The sequence below is a fragment of the Hydractinia symbiolongicarpus genome, chromosome 8, assembly GCF_029227915.1.
Source record: "Hydractinia symbiolongicarpus strain clone_291-10 chromosome 8, HSymV2.1, whole genome shotgun sequence".
In the NCBI taxonomy this organism is placed as follows: Eukaryota; Metazoa; Cnidaria; class Hydrozoa; order Anthoathecata; family Hydractiniidae; genus Hydractinia; species Hydractinia symbiolongicarpus.
The window spans coordinates 4,563,053-4,579,249 of record NC_079882.1 but is presented as its reverse complement, the minus strand read 5'-3'; the positions used below and the strand labels follow the sequence as shown (position 1 = coordinate 4,579,249).

The 16,197-nt window shown below is 33.5% G+C and overlaps 1 protein-coding gene across 2 annotated transcripts; it reads right to left on the bottom strand.

Moving 5' to 3' along the window:
• Window positions 1-305: 305 nt before the first annotated feature.
• On the bottom strand, window positions 306-16,117 carry LOC130654777 (protein FAM135A-like). Of its 2 annotated transcripts, XM_057457400.1 has the most exons (17): window positions 15,959-16,117; window positions 7,595-7,709; window positions 7,233-7,315; window positions 6,928-7,082; window positions 6,741-6,811; window positions 5,800-6,662; window positions 5,575-5,661; window positions 4,740-5,442; window positions 4,287-4,349; window positions 3,834-3,934; window positions 3,314-3,405; window positions 3,086-3,183; window positions 2,192-2,343; window positions 1,978-2,088; window positions 1,490-1,606; window positions 628-816; window positions 306-510 (listed from the first exon to the last, which is right to left on the bottom strand). In XM_057457400.1, exons 2-17 carry the CDS (start codon window positions 7,669-7,671, stop codon window positions 503-505), a joined length of 2,970 nt encoding a protein of 989 aa, XP_057313383.1. In that variant the 5' UTR covers window positions 7,672-7,709; window positions 15,959-16,117; the 3' UTR covers window positions 306-502. The 2 variants fall into 2 exon arrangements, with proteins under 2 accessions (XP_057313383.1, XP_057313382.1); XM_057457399.1 differs by having other exon boundaries at window positions 306-816.
• Between the last annotated feature and the right edge of the window lie 80 nt (window positions 16,118-16,197).

The following is a 16,197-nucleotide window of genomic DNA, read 5'->3' as shown; positions in this document are numbered from 1 at the left end:
ACTTTTTCAGGCGATAGTGAGTAACGTAAACCTGTTACCATAGCCTTACAACGTTACCTGGTATCCCTGTGGCTTTAAGCCATCACCTAACGCAGCGATTTCGTTCCCGTTGGAGTATTGCGATCTTGTAAACTGATGTGTATTTTGCTCCAATGCCATTTTTGTTGATAAATTTTTTTGTTGCAAGATAGGGCGCCACTGATAAATTGGATGAGGATAAAGGAATGAGATTTTGCTGCATGCACCAGAAAAATGATCGTAGTCTCGTGGCTTAAGTGTCGAACGAAGTAGAAAAAGAAACACGCTCCAAAATAAAAATGTTCGAAATATAAAACTTATACAATTTAAATGTCGTGGAAAAACCAACTCATAAGAACAAAAAATAATATGTATGTACATAAATTAAAGTCTCGTTTACCGAAAAAAATATTCCGCAACTTTTTGTGCCCCTCCCGTGCATAAACTATACCCCTTCGAAAATATTGTTTTTCTTTATCTCGTGTCACCAAGCTAAAATACAAAAACTAGAAGACTACTGTTTACGTAATCATAAATTAATATTGTATATATTTATGTCTAAAAAATAATAAATATAAAAATATTTTCTAATCTATGCAAAATACTTACTAGCAGTTATTAGAATAAACTTTTCTAGAAATAATTCCGAATCTAACATGGCGATATGAGCTGCGCGTCCAATGAAAGTGTTAGCCGAGGACGACATGGGATGATAAACACTGTATCTGTTGATGTTAATTTCTTCTTGTACCATCAATGGATTCATAATGTTGTCAAGCATCTCTTTATACACTCGACCTGGTGCAAAATAAATCAAAAATTAGGTATCACTTTTAAAAGAAAATTGGTAGAATTCCCTTAACCAACCTATTTATAATAAATTATAACAAAATGCCTACCTTCCACCTCATGCAGACCCCTAAGCAATCACATATTTTGCCTCAAGGACAAGAAACGGAATAAAACAAATACTATTATACTATTTTTGGTTATCTACCTCAAGTGTACAAATTTTCGCGAGGATTTATTTTGGCAAGGTAAAAAAATTGCATTTCACTAGGATTTATTTCGCAAATCAATGGTTTTCGAAAATTTGCGAGGATTTATTTTCGCGAATCGAGGCATTTTAAAAATTTCGCGAGGATTCATTTTCGCGAATTTCCCATTTGGTAATATTTCGCGAGGGTTTAATTTCGCGAACTTGGGCAAAATTCGCGAAAATATCTCCTCGTGAAAATTTGTACACGCATTTTTGTAAACCCCTTTTCCGAATACCTTTTGCAAGTCAATAGAAATCGTGAGGAACGCAACCACTGAGCATTTTTGCATCCAATTTAAAAATCAAAAATCAATCAACAAGTCCTTTGACTTCACAAAAGCGTGTACAGAAAAAAAAAATTGATCCAGTAGTAATCCTCCTGGTTTATATATTCTTAGACATGGCCAGCTGTGAAAAACTACAAGTACTTACTTCCTTCAGAATGATCTTTCACCACTTGTTTACTCATCTCGACACGTGCGGAATGAAACGGGACGTAATGGTCCTGAACTGAGCTTACGAGGAGGACATTTTTAAAGTATTGGAAACCTACGAGTAAAAAAAACGAGTATAGTGTCATTTTATCATTTTAACTTAACGATTCGTTTGTGACGAGAAGCGAAGAACTTTTTTAAAATTTTATAAAATTTTGGTATGGAAAGATTTGACTGTATAATACTCGAATGCTAATTGTCAATTCATGTAGGTTTTTGCGGACGACAGTCAACCAACGAGCAGAGAAAATATATTTTCTTGTGGTTTATTCATAAAAAATTCACGAATTTTTCTCCTATAAAACTTTCGCGAAATGCAGAAAACCCTTTAATTTCGCGTTTTTGCTCTAAATCCACCAAAAATAAAAAATAAAAATTGAGAATGGCGATCAATTACGGACCACGAAAGTTCCAACACGAACTCACCATTTGTTAAACTCAATCTGTACATAAAAGTATCACGAGGATCACTGGAATCATTTAACGCTAACTGCACCAACGAACCATTCTTTTTCCATTTTTGCATTAACCACATACCTAAAGATAATAATTAAAAAACAGAATTGATGATTGTAATTTAAACTCATTCTCACAACTGATCTAATAAGACTTTATTTTTGCAGATTACACCTTCACACACCTGTGCTGACCAAGTTGCTAGTATGAAACTGCATGCCAAGATGAGGTCCAGAAAGTGACAAAAACGTGTGAAGTTTGTTTCGATATTCAAACAGTGATGAATTTGCAACCGCATTGCGTATGATAATGTTCCCCAAAGAGTGACCAACAAAGCTGAAAAAAATAAAGAAATGTATTTTTTGCTTTTAGCGACGTCATGTTTCTTGATGGTACAACCGGACGCATTCGACTAAATTTCCGCATCCACCATTGTACGTCCAATAATATTCGCAATATGCGCGAAAAAATCCGAAAAAAAGGGCAAGCAGCAAAAACAAATCTTCGCATAGGTATTAGAAATGCCTTTTTTGCTAAAATAAACTGTTTTTACTTTTTACTTTTCAACTTTTTCTCGGTAAACTTTCTTTTTTTGTTGTTGATGGTAAAAACAGCAAGTTCAATTAAAGGCTACCTTATCTTAATGAAGAGGTCTAAAAATAACTTAGGTGTCATAAAATACCATATTCGTGACAAAAATTTCTGGAAAGCAACCTTAAAATAGCTCATCCGAGAAAAAAATCTTTAGGAAAATCTCGAAATAACTGATTCGCGAAAATTAATTTTCGCCAAATTAATTAGGCAAAAATAAAATTAATTAAATCAAAGGTAGATCTCCTTTGCATATATGATTGTTAAGAATCCATTTTTACTTCATGCGAATTTTTTTACGATTTTTAGCCGGTTTTATTGCCGATAAGGTAACATTAAATTTAAGCGAAAATTTAACGTTTACTTATAACTTGGGAAAAAATTTTTGTCATTACCGTAAGCTTCGCGCAATACTAAAAATGTGTGCACTCGCGTGAAACAATGTAATCGCATTCATTATGTTTTTACGACATGTTTTTTTACTTACCTCAGTTTTACCACTTCCAAGTTTTGCTCTTCAATATGGCGCAAAATTTCTTGCACTAATCGAGACGTCATTTCGTCAATATCGCAAAATGTGTCATCCTGCAACAAAAGAACGTGGTAAGAAAAAAGGAAGAAAAACACATCTAAAGTGAAACCTTTGTGCACAGTTAAAGTCCAACACACTTTTATACGAACGAGCATAAACAACATCAATTTATTTTACTCTAACCTGATTCACTTCTGACATGAGGAAGTCAAAATTTGATCTCGGTAAAGCCATTTCAAGATAACATTTCACCAAACGCAGATCACCACTATTTCCTAATTAAATATTAACAATGTTAAAATAAAACGTAAAAATAAAATTCGCTGTGAGAAATTAAGCCAACTTAGTTCAAGAACTAACAAAACAGATGGAACAGGGAAAAGTTAAAATAAAGAACTAGGCACAGGAATAATTATGAAAGAGATGTTCAAGAGAACGAGTCTTTTTATTTAGAGGATTTTTGTTATATTGGCAGGCTAAATATTTAATCCAGTTAAAATGCCATTTGGTACAGTATGTCCACAGCCTTAACATCAATCAAAACACTTCATAACGGTTAATAAGGTCAAAAAGATTAAAAAAAAAGAATCTTATCACAAAAACATTTATACGTTGGAATTTGTTTGGGCAATGAATGAATGAAATGAAACGTTAAATGAATGAATGAAACGTTGGAATGGAAATAAATAAATAAACCACATACCATCAAGTCCGTGAACACACACAACAAGATGGACATTCTCTGTTGTCGCAACAATACGTTCTGAGAAGTATGGTCTCACTGTAGTTGCTTCAGTGAGATGGCTAATAAGTGAAGAGGTATATTAATCAAGTTGAATAAAAGAGACAAAACAAGCATAAAAAACTATCTGGTGATGATATTTGGTGATGTTGAAAACGATTTCAAATCAACATAACATATTTATTTTTTTCACCCAATAAATAAACCCAAGAAAAATATATTCTGTTGTAACAAAAAGAAAAGCGTAATAGCATTGGACACAAAACTAAAATAATGAAAATAAATTATCATTAATTACCATCGTACTGATAATACTCCCCGATAAAGCAACATGCAATCAATAAATTTAATAGTGGCTAACTAAAAACAACAAGGATTTAAAAAAATACCTACAAAAGAATTCTGTTGTCTCACCTGTATCGATGTCCAGGTAAATTACAAACAGTAGCTTCAAGTGTGTCTTTAGCTCTCTGAAATCTGTGACATATTAGTGAGTTAGTGTTAAACAAATCAAAGGAGATCTCGACGACATTTTAACAAAAGATCAACAACAAAATCAGGTACAAGTAAGATTAAATTAAATACAAAATAAAAAAATATTTCTTGTGTGTTACTGTTTACAATTATTTATTAGAATTACAAATTGAGCAAGTGAAGGGTTAAAATGAGAAGGATAAGTAGTTCCCAGCGTCGTCTAATTTTAAGGAAAACTTAAGCTAGATCAATCTAAAAACGCGGATTCTAGTTGATTAAGCATATTCAGGGTGAGCTCAAAAAACGCAATACTCAGCGAAAAACGTTTTTTATATATATAATTTTGATTTAAATGTGTTGTAATTAAGTTTGAAATTTTTCCAAAGAATATACCTTGTTGAGCTGTCTTTTGGTGCAGGCATATATGGTGGAGACTGCATAACCATCTTGTATGAGTTGCGCTTACTTGAACCTGTTTTAAGGGCTGGAAAACAACTCCATAGTTTTGGTTTGGGAGGATCTGAAGGCGAGGGTGGTTCGCCAATAGCAAGCTTTGAATTCTTTAAATATTTCTTTGGTATGTCTAGCTTTTGCTTCTCTTTCGCTGTTTCGTTGTCTATGTCAAGCTCTTCAAGTGTTAGAGCATCTTCTCCAACAGATGGCAGTTTTGATCGATTTGAAACACTGGAATCGTCGTCATCAAAACTAGTATAAAATACAGCTGTTTCTTTGTTGGGAAAATTCGGTGACTTTAACTCTTTTAGAGGGGAGCCTGTATTCGAAGTAGTAGAAGTCAATTCCTTATGATAATGTTCTGTTTTTGGTGAATATTCGGAGCCAGTTAAATCTGTTTCCTTTACATTTTTGGCGTATGACAGTTTTTCTCTGCTTAACTCCCACTGATCACTGCCAGTTTGAAATTTTTTTATCATTTCACTTTTTCGAAGTAGTGAATCAGTTCTAGATTTATCATAGGGTTCTAAACAACTTTCATCAACAGTGAATCCATTGTCGTCATTATCATCGTCATCATTTTCATCTTTTCCATCTTTTTCATCATCAGAGGTTTTTAATTTCGTTACATGACCAGCTGAATCTATATATTTCAAAAATTGCAATATTATACTTCAGTCATTAAATGATTTACTCTTAGTCTGAAATATTTATTTATTTTTTATTTTTTTTTATTTGTTAACGTCCTTAGTTATTATAATTTTTACAACCTAACCTTCTATGCTGACATCCATATCCACAAAATCATCGCCAACAATTGACTCCTCGACAGTCATAGAAAAACTTGAACCCCTCTTTAAATCTACAAAAAATCAAAATATACGTCATACCTTGTGCAATGTGAAGGTAAAGGGAGCCTTCGTGTTGCAGCTACACAAAATCACTTTTTAGATTACTCCTATTCACAACTGCTAACATTTAACATTAATTATTTACAAACCTTGATCAACTTTTTTTCCAGGAATATATTTATCTTCAAAAATAATAGGCATAGTAGTATTATCACCATCTAAACTGTTGCACTCAAGGTTAACAGGTGGTATTAATTGGTAGTACAGAGAGTTCTTAACTGCATTCGACATTTTTGTTTGTTGAGATGTACTTAATTCCAGTGAGGTACACAACGCTTCCCATGGATGTTCCTCGGTAAAAAACGCTTCTTTCATATGATTTTTCCGAAGTATATGATGCTCATTAATCAAGTGTTCAAGTAGAGAATCATCAAATGAAAACTGTTCTATAAATTGCAACCATAACATTGAAAGTTCAGTACTTAATAGGTAAAGGTCATCCCCCATCCTGGTATAATTTTCTTCTGCTGTTGCTAGTAAATCAAATTCAGTGTTTAGAACATCTAATTTTCCATTGATATCTACCTTGCTCAATCTCATTTGGGCATAATCAGGTAAACATGATATCGCAGAATGGTAGTAGGTTAAAAGTTGCTCATAAAGTCTTAACAGCTGCAAACAAAGTTTTCTATGTAAAAATGATGCATTGGATTTTTGTCTATTATCAAGTTTCTGTGTTGGTGCCATTTGACTTGACTTCCCAAACAATGCATTGTAACAATATTGGCGAACATTTCCAGATTTTCCACTCCAAATTGGATGAACTGCTTTGAGTGAGGCAGACCATGGTTGACGAAACGCTGTCAAACACGAGTGTACAGTAAATGTAACTGCACCAAGATGAAAATAATCAAACAGAACAGGCCGATATGCATGAAATGTTTTTCCAAAAGGCAAATGCAAAATTATAGCTTGAGAGCTTGCTAAGTCCAATGATTTAGGCGTGGCTGGACTAAAAAAGAAAAATGAATTACATTAGAACAAAGTATCAAATAATGTGTGAGATATCACTTTTTGCCCTAATACTTACTATCTGCGTGAACATTCCACAAAATATAAATCAATAACAATATCCAATTTTCTTGGGATTTGAGACTCAAGCTAAAGTAAAGAGATATTGCTGGAATTATAAACAACTTTATAATGCAAAATTTCATGTGAAAATAAAAAATAAAAATATTTTCACAACGATCAAAGAATTATTGTTTTGTTTTCACCTTGCTTCCATCAACTAACATGTGCACTTTAAAGACAAATTTATCTTTGATTGGAACTTCTTCATGTTTGTAATAAACTTCAAATGTTTTTGAGATTCCTGAATGCGAATGCTTGTCAACAAAAGCTTTAAACAAACACGGTGCAGCTTTTGAAGCTAAAGAAAAAATCAAAGTGGTATGGGTAACAGGTGTATGTATATATATATAAATAATATAATAATTCGGACCAAACTTTTTTTTATGTTTCAGCTTTACTCATCAAGAGAAAAATCTAAAAAAATCATGGATTACAAATAATTTTTAACCTTCATTTTCTTCTGCTAATTCACACTCTATGATGGAGCTTAATTTGGTTGGATTCACTACATGGATTCTCAACTGATAATATCTGTTGTGAAAAAAGTAAATATAAAACAATTTCTATTAGATAAGAAATAACAATTAATAACAGGCTGGACTTAAAGTCTTTAAATGCGAATATCTTAAAAATGAAAAGAGCTCTTTAAAAAATTTAAAAAGACTTGTTAGCTAACTTTCTAAGCTCTATAATATAAGCCCGATATCATTTTATACCTCAGGTTCCCTTTAGGCGCAAAATGTTTTTCAAAAAATGCGAAAATAATTGTTAATTCCCTTATTATGACTAACTAGGAAAAAAGAAGCTTACCCTCTTTGAAATAAATCAACATTGTAAAAATTATTCAGTTCCACAACAACCTCTTGAGTAACTTGGATATCAGCCATAACAGTTTGGAAACAGTGTTACATGTATATAATTGTAACTAAAAAATATAGTATTTTCTAAGTTATATTACATGATTTCAAAAATTTACTGTTATGACGTTGGATACAACAAAAATGTAAAAATGTCCTACTTTCTAAATAAGTCTGACAATAAAATAAAATATCAAAAGATTCTATTCAACATAATTTATATACTTTCCTTTTTTAAGACACACCAGCATCATTTCAACATGCTGGTTTGGATTCCACTGAATATCCTTTATGGAATTGGGCAGATGTGCTACTGTGTTTTAGCCTCTTTCTTTGCACTTGTTAAGTTTAGACTAAAACTTTGCCGCTTAAAGGCAAGCAGCAAGTTTTTAGTCTAAGCAAATGGTCATTCTACAAAGGTAGTAAAAATGTTTTATTTGCTAGGGAATGTTTGGCTATTATATTGTGTATATAATGGATATGTGCGTATATACCCTGAGCCAGTATAGTAAATACAATGCAGGTGCAAGAGAATGCTGCGCCTGAATTTAGTTGGGCAGAATGAGGAAATAAGGAGCAAAATATTTCATGTGCTAAAAACAAGAGTTAGGTTGACTACAGGTTTAAGATAAATAAATTTAGCAGACAAAAGTTGGGAACAGGAACATGGCGTTTATGAGTTTCTTTAATCTACGAAGTATCCATACCCAATTCCACTAAAGTATTTCTAATTCAAAAAAAAATTAGGCCTAAAAAAGGTAGAGGAAAAAGCAAAGTCCCGGTGTAAGAAAGAAGGAGAAAGCAAGAAGAAAGAAAAAGATAAGCAGAAGTTGAAAAAGAAGAAGAAGGTGAAGGAGCAGAAGAAACTAAAAGTTTAGACAAGTAATGTAATTGCAGGCATGGACAGCACTTCATCTTAAGTAGACCTGAACAAAGAATGCCAGCTGAACAATAGAGATGATATAGGAGGTGGAATGAGTGGGTTAACAAAAAGATCCCATAGAAAAAATATACTGCAAGATAAATATACGGGGAAAAAATATATAATGAGTCGAACGGAAGAAAGCGAGACAGATGAGAAAGTCATTGAAGATGCTCTAGCTCTGATGATAGTATGGACAGTTCAAATGCACCTAGCTCAAGACAAGAGAAAAAGGTTGACTGGATTCTCTGTGTTTTTTGCTTTTAACTCTGAACATATCTAGTTTTAATAAAAACTACTTTTGTATGAATATGTTTTTTGGCCAAAATAACTGTAGATACTAAAAGTAGGAATGAGCAGTAATCAGCAGGAACCAGCAGTTTTTTGAAGTAACCACCAGAGAACTACCTGTATTTTGTAGTAACCAACAGAGAACCAGCAAGTTTTTTAAGTGACCACAAAAGAACGACCAATTAAATAGATAAAACGAAATAAATGCAACTACCAGCTTGTATGTGAAACATTTTATAATGTACACAACAGTTCATGGCCCATTTTCTGAAATGTTAATGTCTGGTGTAACTCAGGCTTTATGCAACAGTTGAGACAGAAGGCTTTTAAAACCACACGGGAGAATTAACAAAAACAAAATAATATTTTAAATAACGAACTAATGAGACATTTTTTCTTTTGGTAGACAAAGTAAAGTTCGAATGAATTTAGGTTGTGGAGAAACATTGTGACATCCGGCAGAAAATATAAGTTTGTTTTTCTCACATGGTTGTTACTGCTGGTCTTTTTGTGTTTACTTAAAAAACAGCTGGTTCTCTGGTGGTTGCTTCATAATACTGGTGATTCTCTGGTGAACCACCAGTATTATAAAATCAAAAAAAGCGTAAAATAACATGTAGTTATTTTATAGTTCTGAAATTTAGAAAACAGGTATATATTTAACTAAATATACCATGTTCAGAGTTAGAGCTGCTTGTCTGGAGCTAAAAGTACTTTAATGATCCAGTTTAAGTGAATGATCGGTTGCCTCAAAGAATCTGCAGTGTTGTAAATTGTTCTCTTCATATAGAGAACAATTTACTTCATAAACGACAAAACATAGAGCGTTGGTGGGTGTTTTTGTTGGAGATAAATTCAGTGAGAGAAAAACGTGTTTAGAGTTTAGGCATGGATACGCTATATTTATTTTACAGAAATAAAGTTTTCATAATTAAATTTGTGTGTTTACTAATTTTCTTAGTTACTCAGTAAACAGACCCTTATTAATTAGAATATTGTATTATGGCACATTTTTAGTATACAACATCATACGCATGGAACGCAATTTGTAAATTTGGGGAATGGATCGGGATGCCAGGTAAGAAAATAAATGAGTAAGGTAGGACAGATAACGCATGCTGCTATAGTAATCATAACAAGCTAATCACACCAAAATGCTTGCCCAAGGCCAAAAGGGTAATTTCCTTAGAGTATGCACGTTTTGGTTGCCCTCCACAAGCTTTGTCCTCATGTATCATAATATTGTTATATAAAATAATGGTTTCCAAGGCATGACCCAGATCTCTTTATGCATGAATTACATACTCATTTCCTCTATTCACGAGGTACATTTCACAACTAATTTATACATTTACCTATCACTTATTATTTATACTTATTTAATATTTTATTCTCATGCATGAAGAATATTTGTTTCTCTTTCCACTTTAATCATAAAGGTACACTTGCTCTTCACTATAAACTGATAATCACATATGGTGTCTTCTTCTCCACCCAATAAACATATGTTTACAATAATCATGAGCTAAAGGTAGAATGCACAAGCTGGTCCAGTATTGGCCCAGCATGTGTTACCACATAATAATATCAGGATTCATAAAAGGATGTGCCTCACTGTAATGATAATAAGTGATATAATATCAAGTAATAATAAGATACACAAGCCTTACACAAGCATCTGTCCAAATGTTTTATGGTCGACGTAGGAAGCCCAGCATCCCCAAATTTCCCCAAATTAGTGTGGGTATTTTATGGGAAAAAGTCAGTCATTAAGAGTACCGGCTTATATGCGTCAATGACATACATACACACATACATACATACATACATACATACAAAGGAGACACGTAAAACTTTACAATAGCTATAGAAAGCAAATAACAGTCTATAGCTAAATAAACACAATATCATAATACTTGACATATAAAAAACCATAATACTACACGAATTGTGCACGTAACCACAGGACCTAGTCTAGCAATTATAATTACAGTAAATAACAAGGATCACTAGATAGATAGATAGATAGATGGATGTGCATATTTTACATGACTAGTCTCACTAATATCGAGGGATATTTCCTGTCTATTATTTCCAGGAGGGGCCATGGCTTAGATGGAGAGTCCTAGAGTATTTAATGCTCATTTTGAGCTACACAGACCCAATTAGGGCGCACACCCTACTAGACAACTCCTGGCAACATTCAACAGCCCACACATGGAGCCATCTCCCCAATTTCCCTCACATGGCATGGGTTAACCCAGGGCTATGGTAACATTCACTCACCCATGTTGAATCGCTGTCAAGAGGAATCCAACCCCGGTCTCCCGCACAGAGTACGAGAGCTATAACCACTAATCTACGGCGCCAAAAACTCTGTAAATTTAAATGGATCGAATGTCCCAGAAATTAGGCACGTCATTGAGGTTGGCCATTTTAGAACACTACTGTGTTAACACTTTGTTTGGAAGATGAATATATAGGCTTATATCATTAACTTTTTACCTCTGGATCTGAAAAATTCTTATTATATTAATCTAAATCTAACTAGATATAATATATATAGTAGTGGTAGATCTCTGATTGACAAAGAAAGTTGTGTGGGAAAACTTACTATCTATCGGTTAGAACTATCCATCTGTCTAGAATGTCATTAATAAGGATTGATGTCACTACATGCTATTACGAGAATTGTTAGCTAGCTAAAAAGAGTTTTACCACATCATCTACAGAGTGAGGAATGACTTTACTACTACTCTACGTGATGTGATATATTATTTTGTTAGTAAAGATTTAGACATTAAAATTAAATGAATACCTAGAACTTGGATAACAAATTAATTAACCCCTAGAATAACTCAGTTGCTTTGTTAGGTTATGGGTTTTCCTTAGCAAGGGATCAGGTCAAAAAATCTTGATATTGATTGCTTTGGGTTCCAGAATAATAACACAAATTGATAGAAACAATGTATTTCTGTTGGAATGAGTTGATACAACACATTCAGTATGCGTAGACTATTTATGGAAATTTTTGGGGAATGGGTAGGAATGAAGGTGCCTCCTTCCTCCGAGCGTCAGGTGCATGAGACAGATGAGATGCACTGAGCGTCAGATGCATCAACATGTCCTGAGCGTCAGGCACATGCTAATTACTGGTGTTTTTATTTATACCCTGAACGTCAGGTGTATGAGAGATACCCTGAGCGTCAGCGGCTTTATCATGCCCTGAGCGTGAGGCGCATGTTTCTTATTCACATGATGACTACACTAGAGATGCCCTGAGCGTCAGGCGCATCGACATGTCCTGAGCGTCAGACACATGCTAATTACTGGTGTTTTTATTCATACCCTGAACGTCAGGTGTATGAGAGATACCCTGAGCGTCAGCGGCTTCATCATGCCCTGAGTGTCAGGCGCATGTTTCTTATTCACATGATGACTACACTAGAGATGCCCTGAGCGTCAGGCGCATCGACATGTCCTGAGCGTCAGGCACATGCTAATTACTTGTGTTCTTTTTCTACAATGACTTTTATCAACACATAACTTGCCTAAATGGCTGACGAAGGAGGCCCAACACACCCAAATTGCCCCATATTGTAAAAAGGAACAAGAAGAAACACACTATGTATACTACAATGTAATAACACAATAATAAATTCACATATGTAATCGACTGACACTGCCACACTTTTTTGCACCAACACTCACAGCTGATAATACACAATGCAGTCATAAAAAAAATTAATTTTGAATAAAGAAACTGTTAACGTTAAATAATATTAAGACAATTTAAATATGTCATCAAATTACACTGAACACACTAAAGAAGCCTCACATTCCATAGCCTAGTGATCTTATTAATCATTGGCAATATTATTAGACCAGTTTTCTAAAACATTGTAATTAAGTGAATATATCTGCGATAACAGTCACATCCTGGCTAACCAGATCTTACAGACTCCAAATGAAATTTGATATGAATGTTAAGAATGTTATTGTCCTATGAACTAAAATCATGTGGTGATAAGTTTGTGAGAGGATTCCATTTGTGTTTGGTAGGAGAGATGTACTCTGATACTGAAAATGGCTGAAAATGTCACTAATACTAAGTAATGCAACATAGTTTTATCGTAGTTAGGAAATTGGCTATCCCTCTAAAACAACAAAATTTCAGATAGATGAGCTGGAGTAATTGGTAAGCAAAGTACATGTTACACATGTATGTTAAGCAGTCCGTTGAGCCTGGAGTTTAAAATTTCAATAATTAGTTTGTGATAAATAGATGCATGTATGAGAAACTCTTTTTATTCTGCCCCCTTTTTTCTGTTGTATGTAAATAAGTTTCTTAATGTTGAAGATTATATCATCCTGCTCAAGTTTCTTAAAAGTTTCTTAAAATTTTTGACTTTTCAAGCCGAAGGTTTCTTATAGACTGGTTTCTTATTCATACCCTGAGCGTCAGGTGTATGAGAGATGCCCTGATCTTCAGATGCTTCATCATGCCCCTGAGTGTCAGGCACATGTTTCTTATTCACATGACAACTGCACTAGAGATGCCCTGAGCGTCAGGCGCATCAACATGTTCTGAGCGTCAGGTACATGCTAATTACTGGTGTTCTTATTCTACTTTATGAGAAACTCTTTTTATTCTGTCCACCCTTTTGTCTGTTATATGAAAATAAATTTCTTAATGTTGAAGATTATCTCATCCTGCTCAAATTTTTAAAAGTTTCTTAAAATTTTTGACTTTCCAAGCCTAGGTTTCTTATAGACTGGTTTCTTATAAAAAAAACCGTGTAACATGCATAGTTTATTTATGTTTGGCATTGTGTTATAACCATAATAACACTCTCACATTGGACTCCAGCAAGACAAACTCTCATGGTTTTTATTTGACCATTGACACAAGGGAGGTACTCAAAGATTTTAAACCTAATTCCTGAAGTGGAAATAAAGGTGTTGACAATTTATAGCAGAATCTTTTGTATGCACGAAAACCAATACTTTCATAAAATTGTTTGTAAATTTAGCTTCTGTTAATCCTTGTACTTATATATACTACAAGCTTTATGTAAATATTTAGACTGAAGATGACATAAGAGTAGCTCAAAACATGTATATGAATTAAAAAAATGTGAGATTTTATTAAATTAGTAGTTATTTTTATAATGCAATAAACATCACAGTCAAAGCACAAGAGTGACCTAATCTAACAATTCTTGTAACACCAAATGAATGCCAACATATAAAGTGTTTAATGTACTGTAATTTTCCTTTTCTTTTAAAGAACCCCCTTGTCACTATGGGTGTTCCCAAAATAGAATTCCCGTAAATGGAAAGCTTGACCATATTTATACCTTCACTTACTTTGCATCTAGGATCGTTTTTAACAATTTATTTCCTGATTTCCAAACACTCAGTGATCTAATTTATATGATTGTAACAAAATTGTGTGATGATTGCAAAACAGAATTTGTATTTATTATTCTCACAACAAGTGAACGTTATAAAGTCATAGCAAAAGCATGATAAAGTTAATATGCACTTCCTTAATTTTGAAGAAGAATTACAAGGAAATCCTGTCTAGTTTTATACCACCAATCGCTCAGGATCTAGGGATCAGCCAATAAGGTTATAAATTGTTCTAAATTGACAAAAAGTCATGTACCTAGGCACAAGAGTAGCCTAATTTGACACAAAATTGCATTTAACATCGATGTTTGATAATGTTACCCTAATAAGTGTTTAGATGAAATCGTCTTGGGAGCTAAACTCCTTTTTAAGAGGCTTTTCGACTTAAGAGCCCATCATAATTGGAACATCTTTGATTTGTTTGCAGATACTCAGATTGATATTATAAGCTATTTAGTTAAAAGAATTGTTTGCTTAAAGTTTCATTTTTGTGAGAGTTGTCTCTTTTGTGTTCCTTAACTGGCCTGGCTAAATTACATTATTAAATTCTTCAGTGTTAAAGGAGGCCGGCCATGGTTGATCAGGTCTAGTATATCAGTCCTACCTTTTTGGAAACGGAAAATCGAGACAGAGTTGAAACGAGATGGAAGTATTGTTAATCTCATACAGAGCATATTTATATTAATCAATTAATTATTAGAACACATGATAACCTTATAAAAAACATCACTTTTTGACAATTCAGCCTGGTGATGTTTCTTACATGTTTCCCAAGTATCTTTATAAATTTTTATATAAGCAATTGAAATTATAAAATGGGGCTTACAGAGGCTTATGAAAATCATGTTCAGGCCCAAAATAGTCTAATTGTGTTCAGCATCATTAATTGCAATTTAAATCTTAAGACACACTGGTTAATGCAGATATAAAGAATAAAGAAAAAACTGCTAACGAAACAAAACATAAAAACTTAAGAATGTTATCTTCGGCTTCACATAACGCTTATATATGCTTAAAATGACTAAATTTAAGCCTAGGGATGCTTATAAATATCATGCTCATAAAATAAACATGTATAAGAATTGGAGCTTCGCATATAGAAAACTTTTATTTGCAGTACCACCTGGTAAAGGAATTCATAATAAAACAGCTATGTGTAGTCGTTCTGACGCTGTTGTTCTAGGAATTTCGAACAGGTTTTAGGATGTTAACAACCGTATGTAAACAGGGAAGCTAGGCAACTTAAAGGAGGGAATGTATATATATGTGTGTGAATCTAGAAATAAAGCAAAATGAGCCACAACAACAGATAGGTTTTCCTGTTAAGGATCTGTTAGATAATCCTACCTACCACGACTCACAATGTTGGCCTTTGTAGCCCCTAACTACTATTACTTAATATTAACAAATGTAAAAGGATGATGAATTAAAACCATAGGGTTCAAATTGAACTTGCATAAAATCAATATTGGCTACTAGAGGTGCATAACTAATTTGGATAACTAAGCTTTCTATTCCATAATACCTTCACGGCTAACCAGATTTATTAGAAAGAAGTGTGCTGTTAACCCTATGCTGGGGCCTACAGTTGCAAGAGACATGCCCTTTGCCTTCTATAGTTTAAAAGTGACATTGCCTTAACTCTCCTCTTAACATTAATAGATAGTAAATAATATGAAAAGAACTGACCTGGCTACATGCAATGTCTCTTCTGATGAGATATCCAAAGCTTTTTATCTAATGCCTCCTTGTGCAATACTGTAATTCTGTCAACACAATTAACATGAGCAAAACTTGCAGTTTAGCTCCATTTTCTATCTTCTTATCTGGCCAGCAAACATTCAGTTGTTTTTATTCAGCGGAAATGCGCTAAGCCAAATACGTCAAATAAATAAAAAACAAAAAACTAGAAAAAGTTGACAGGATTC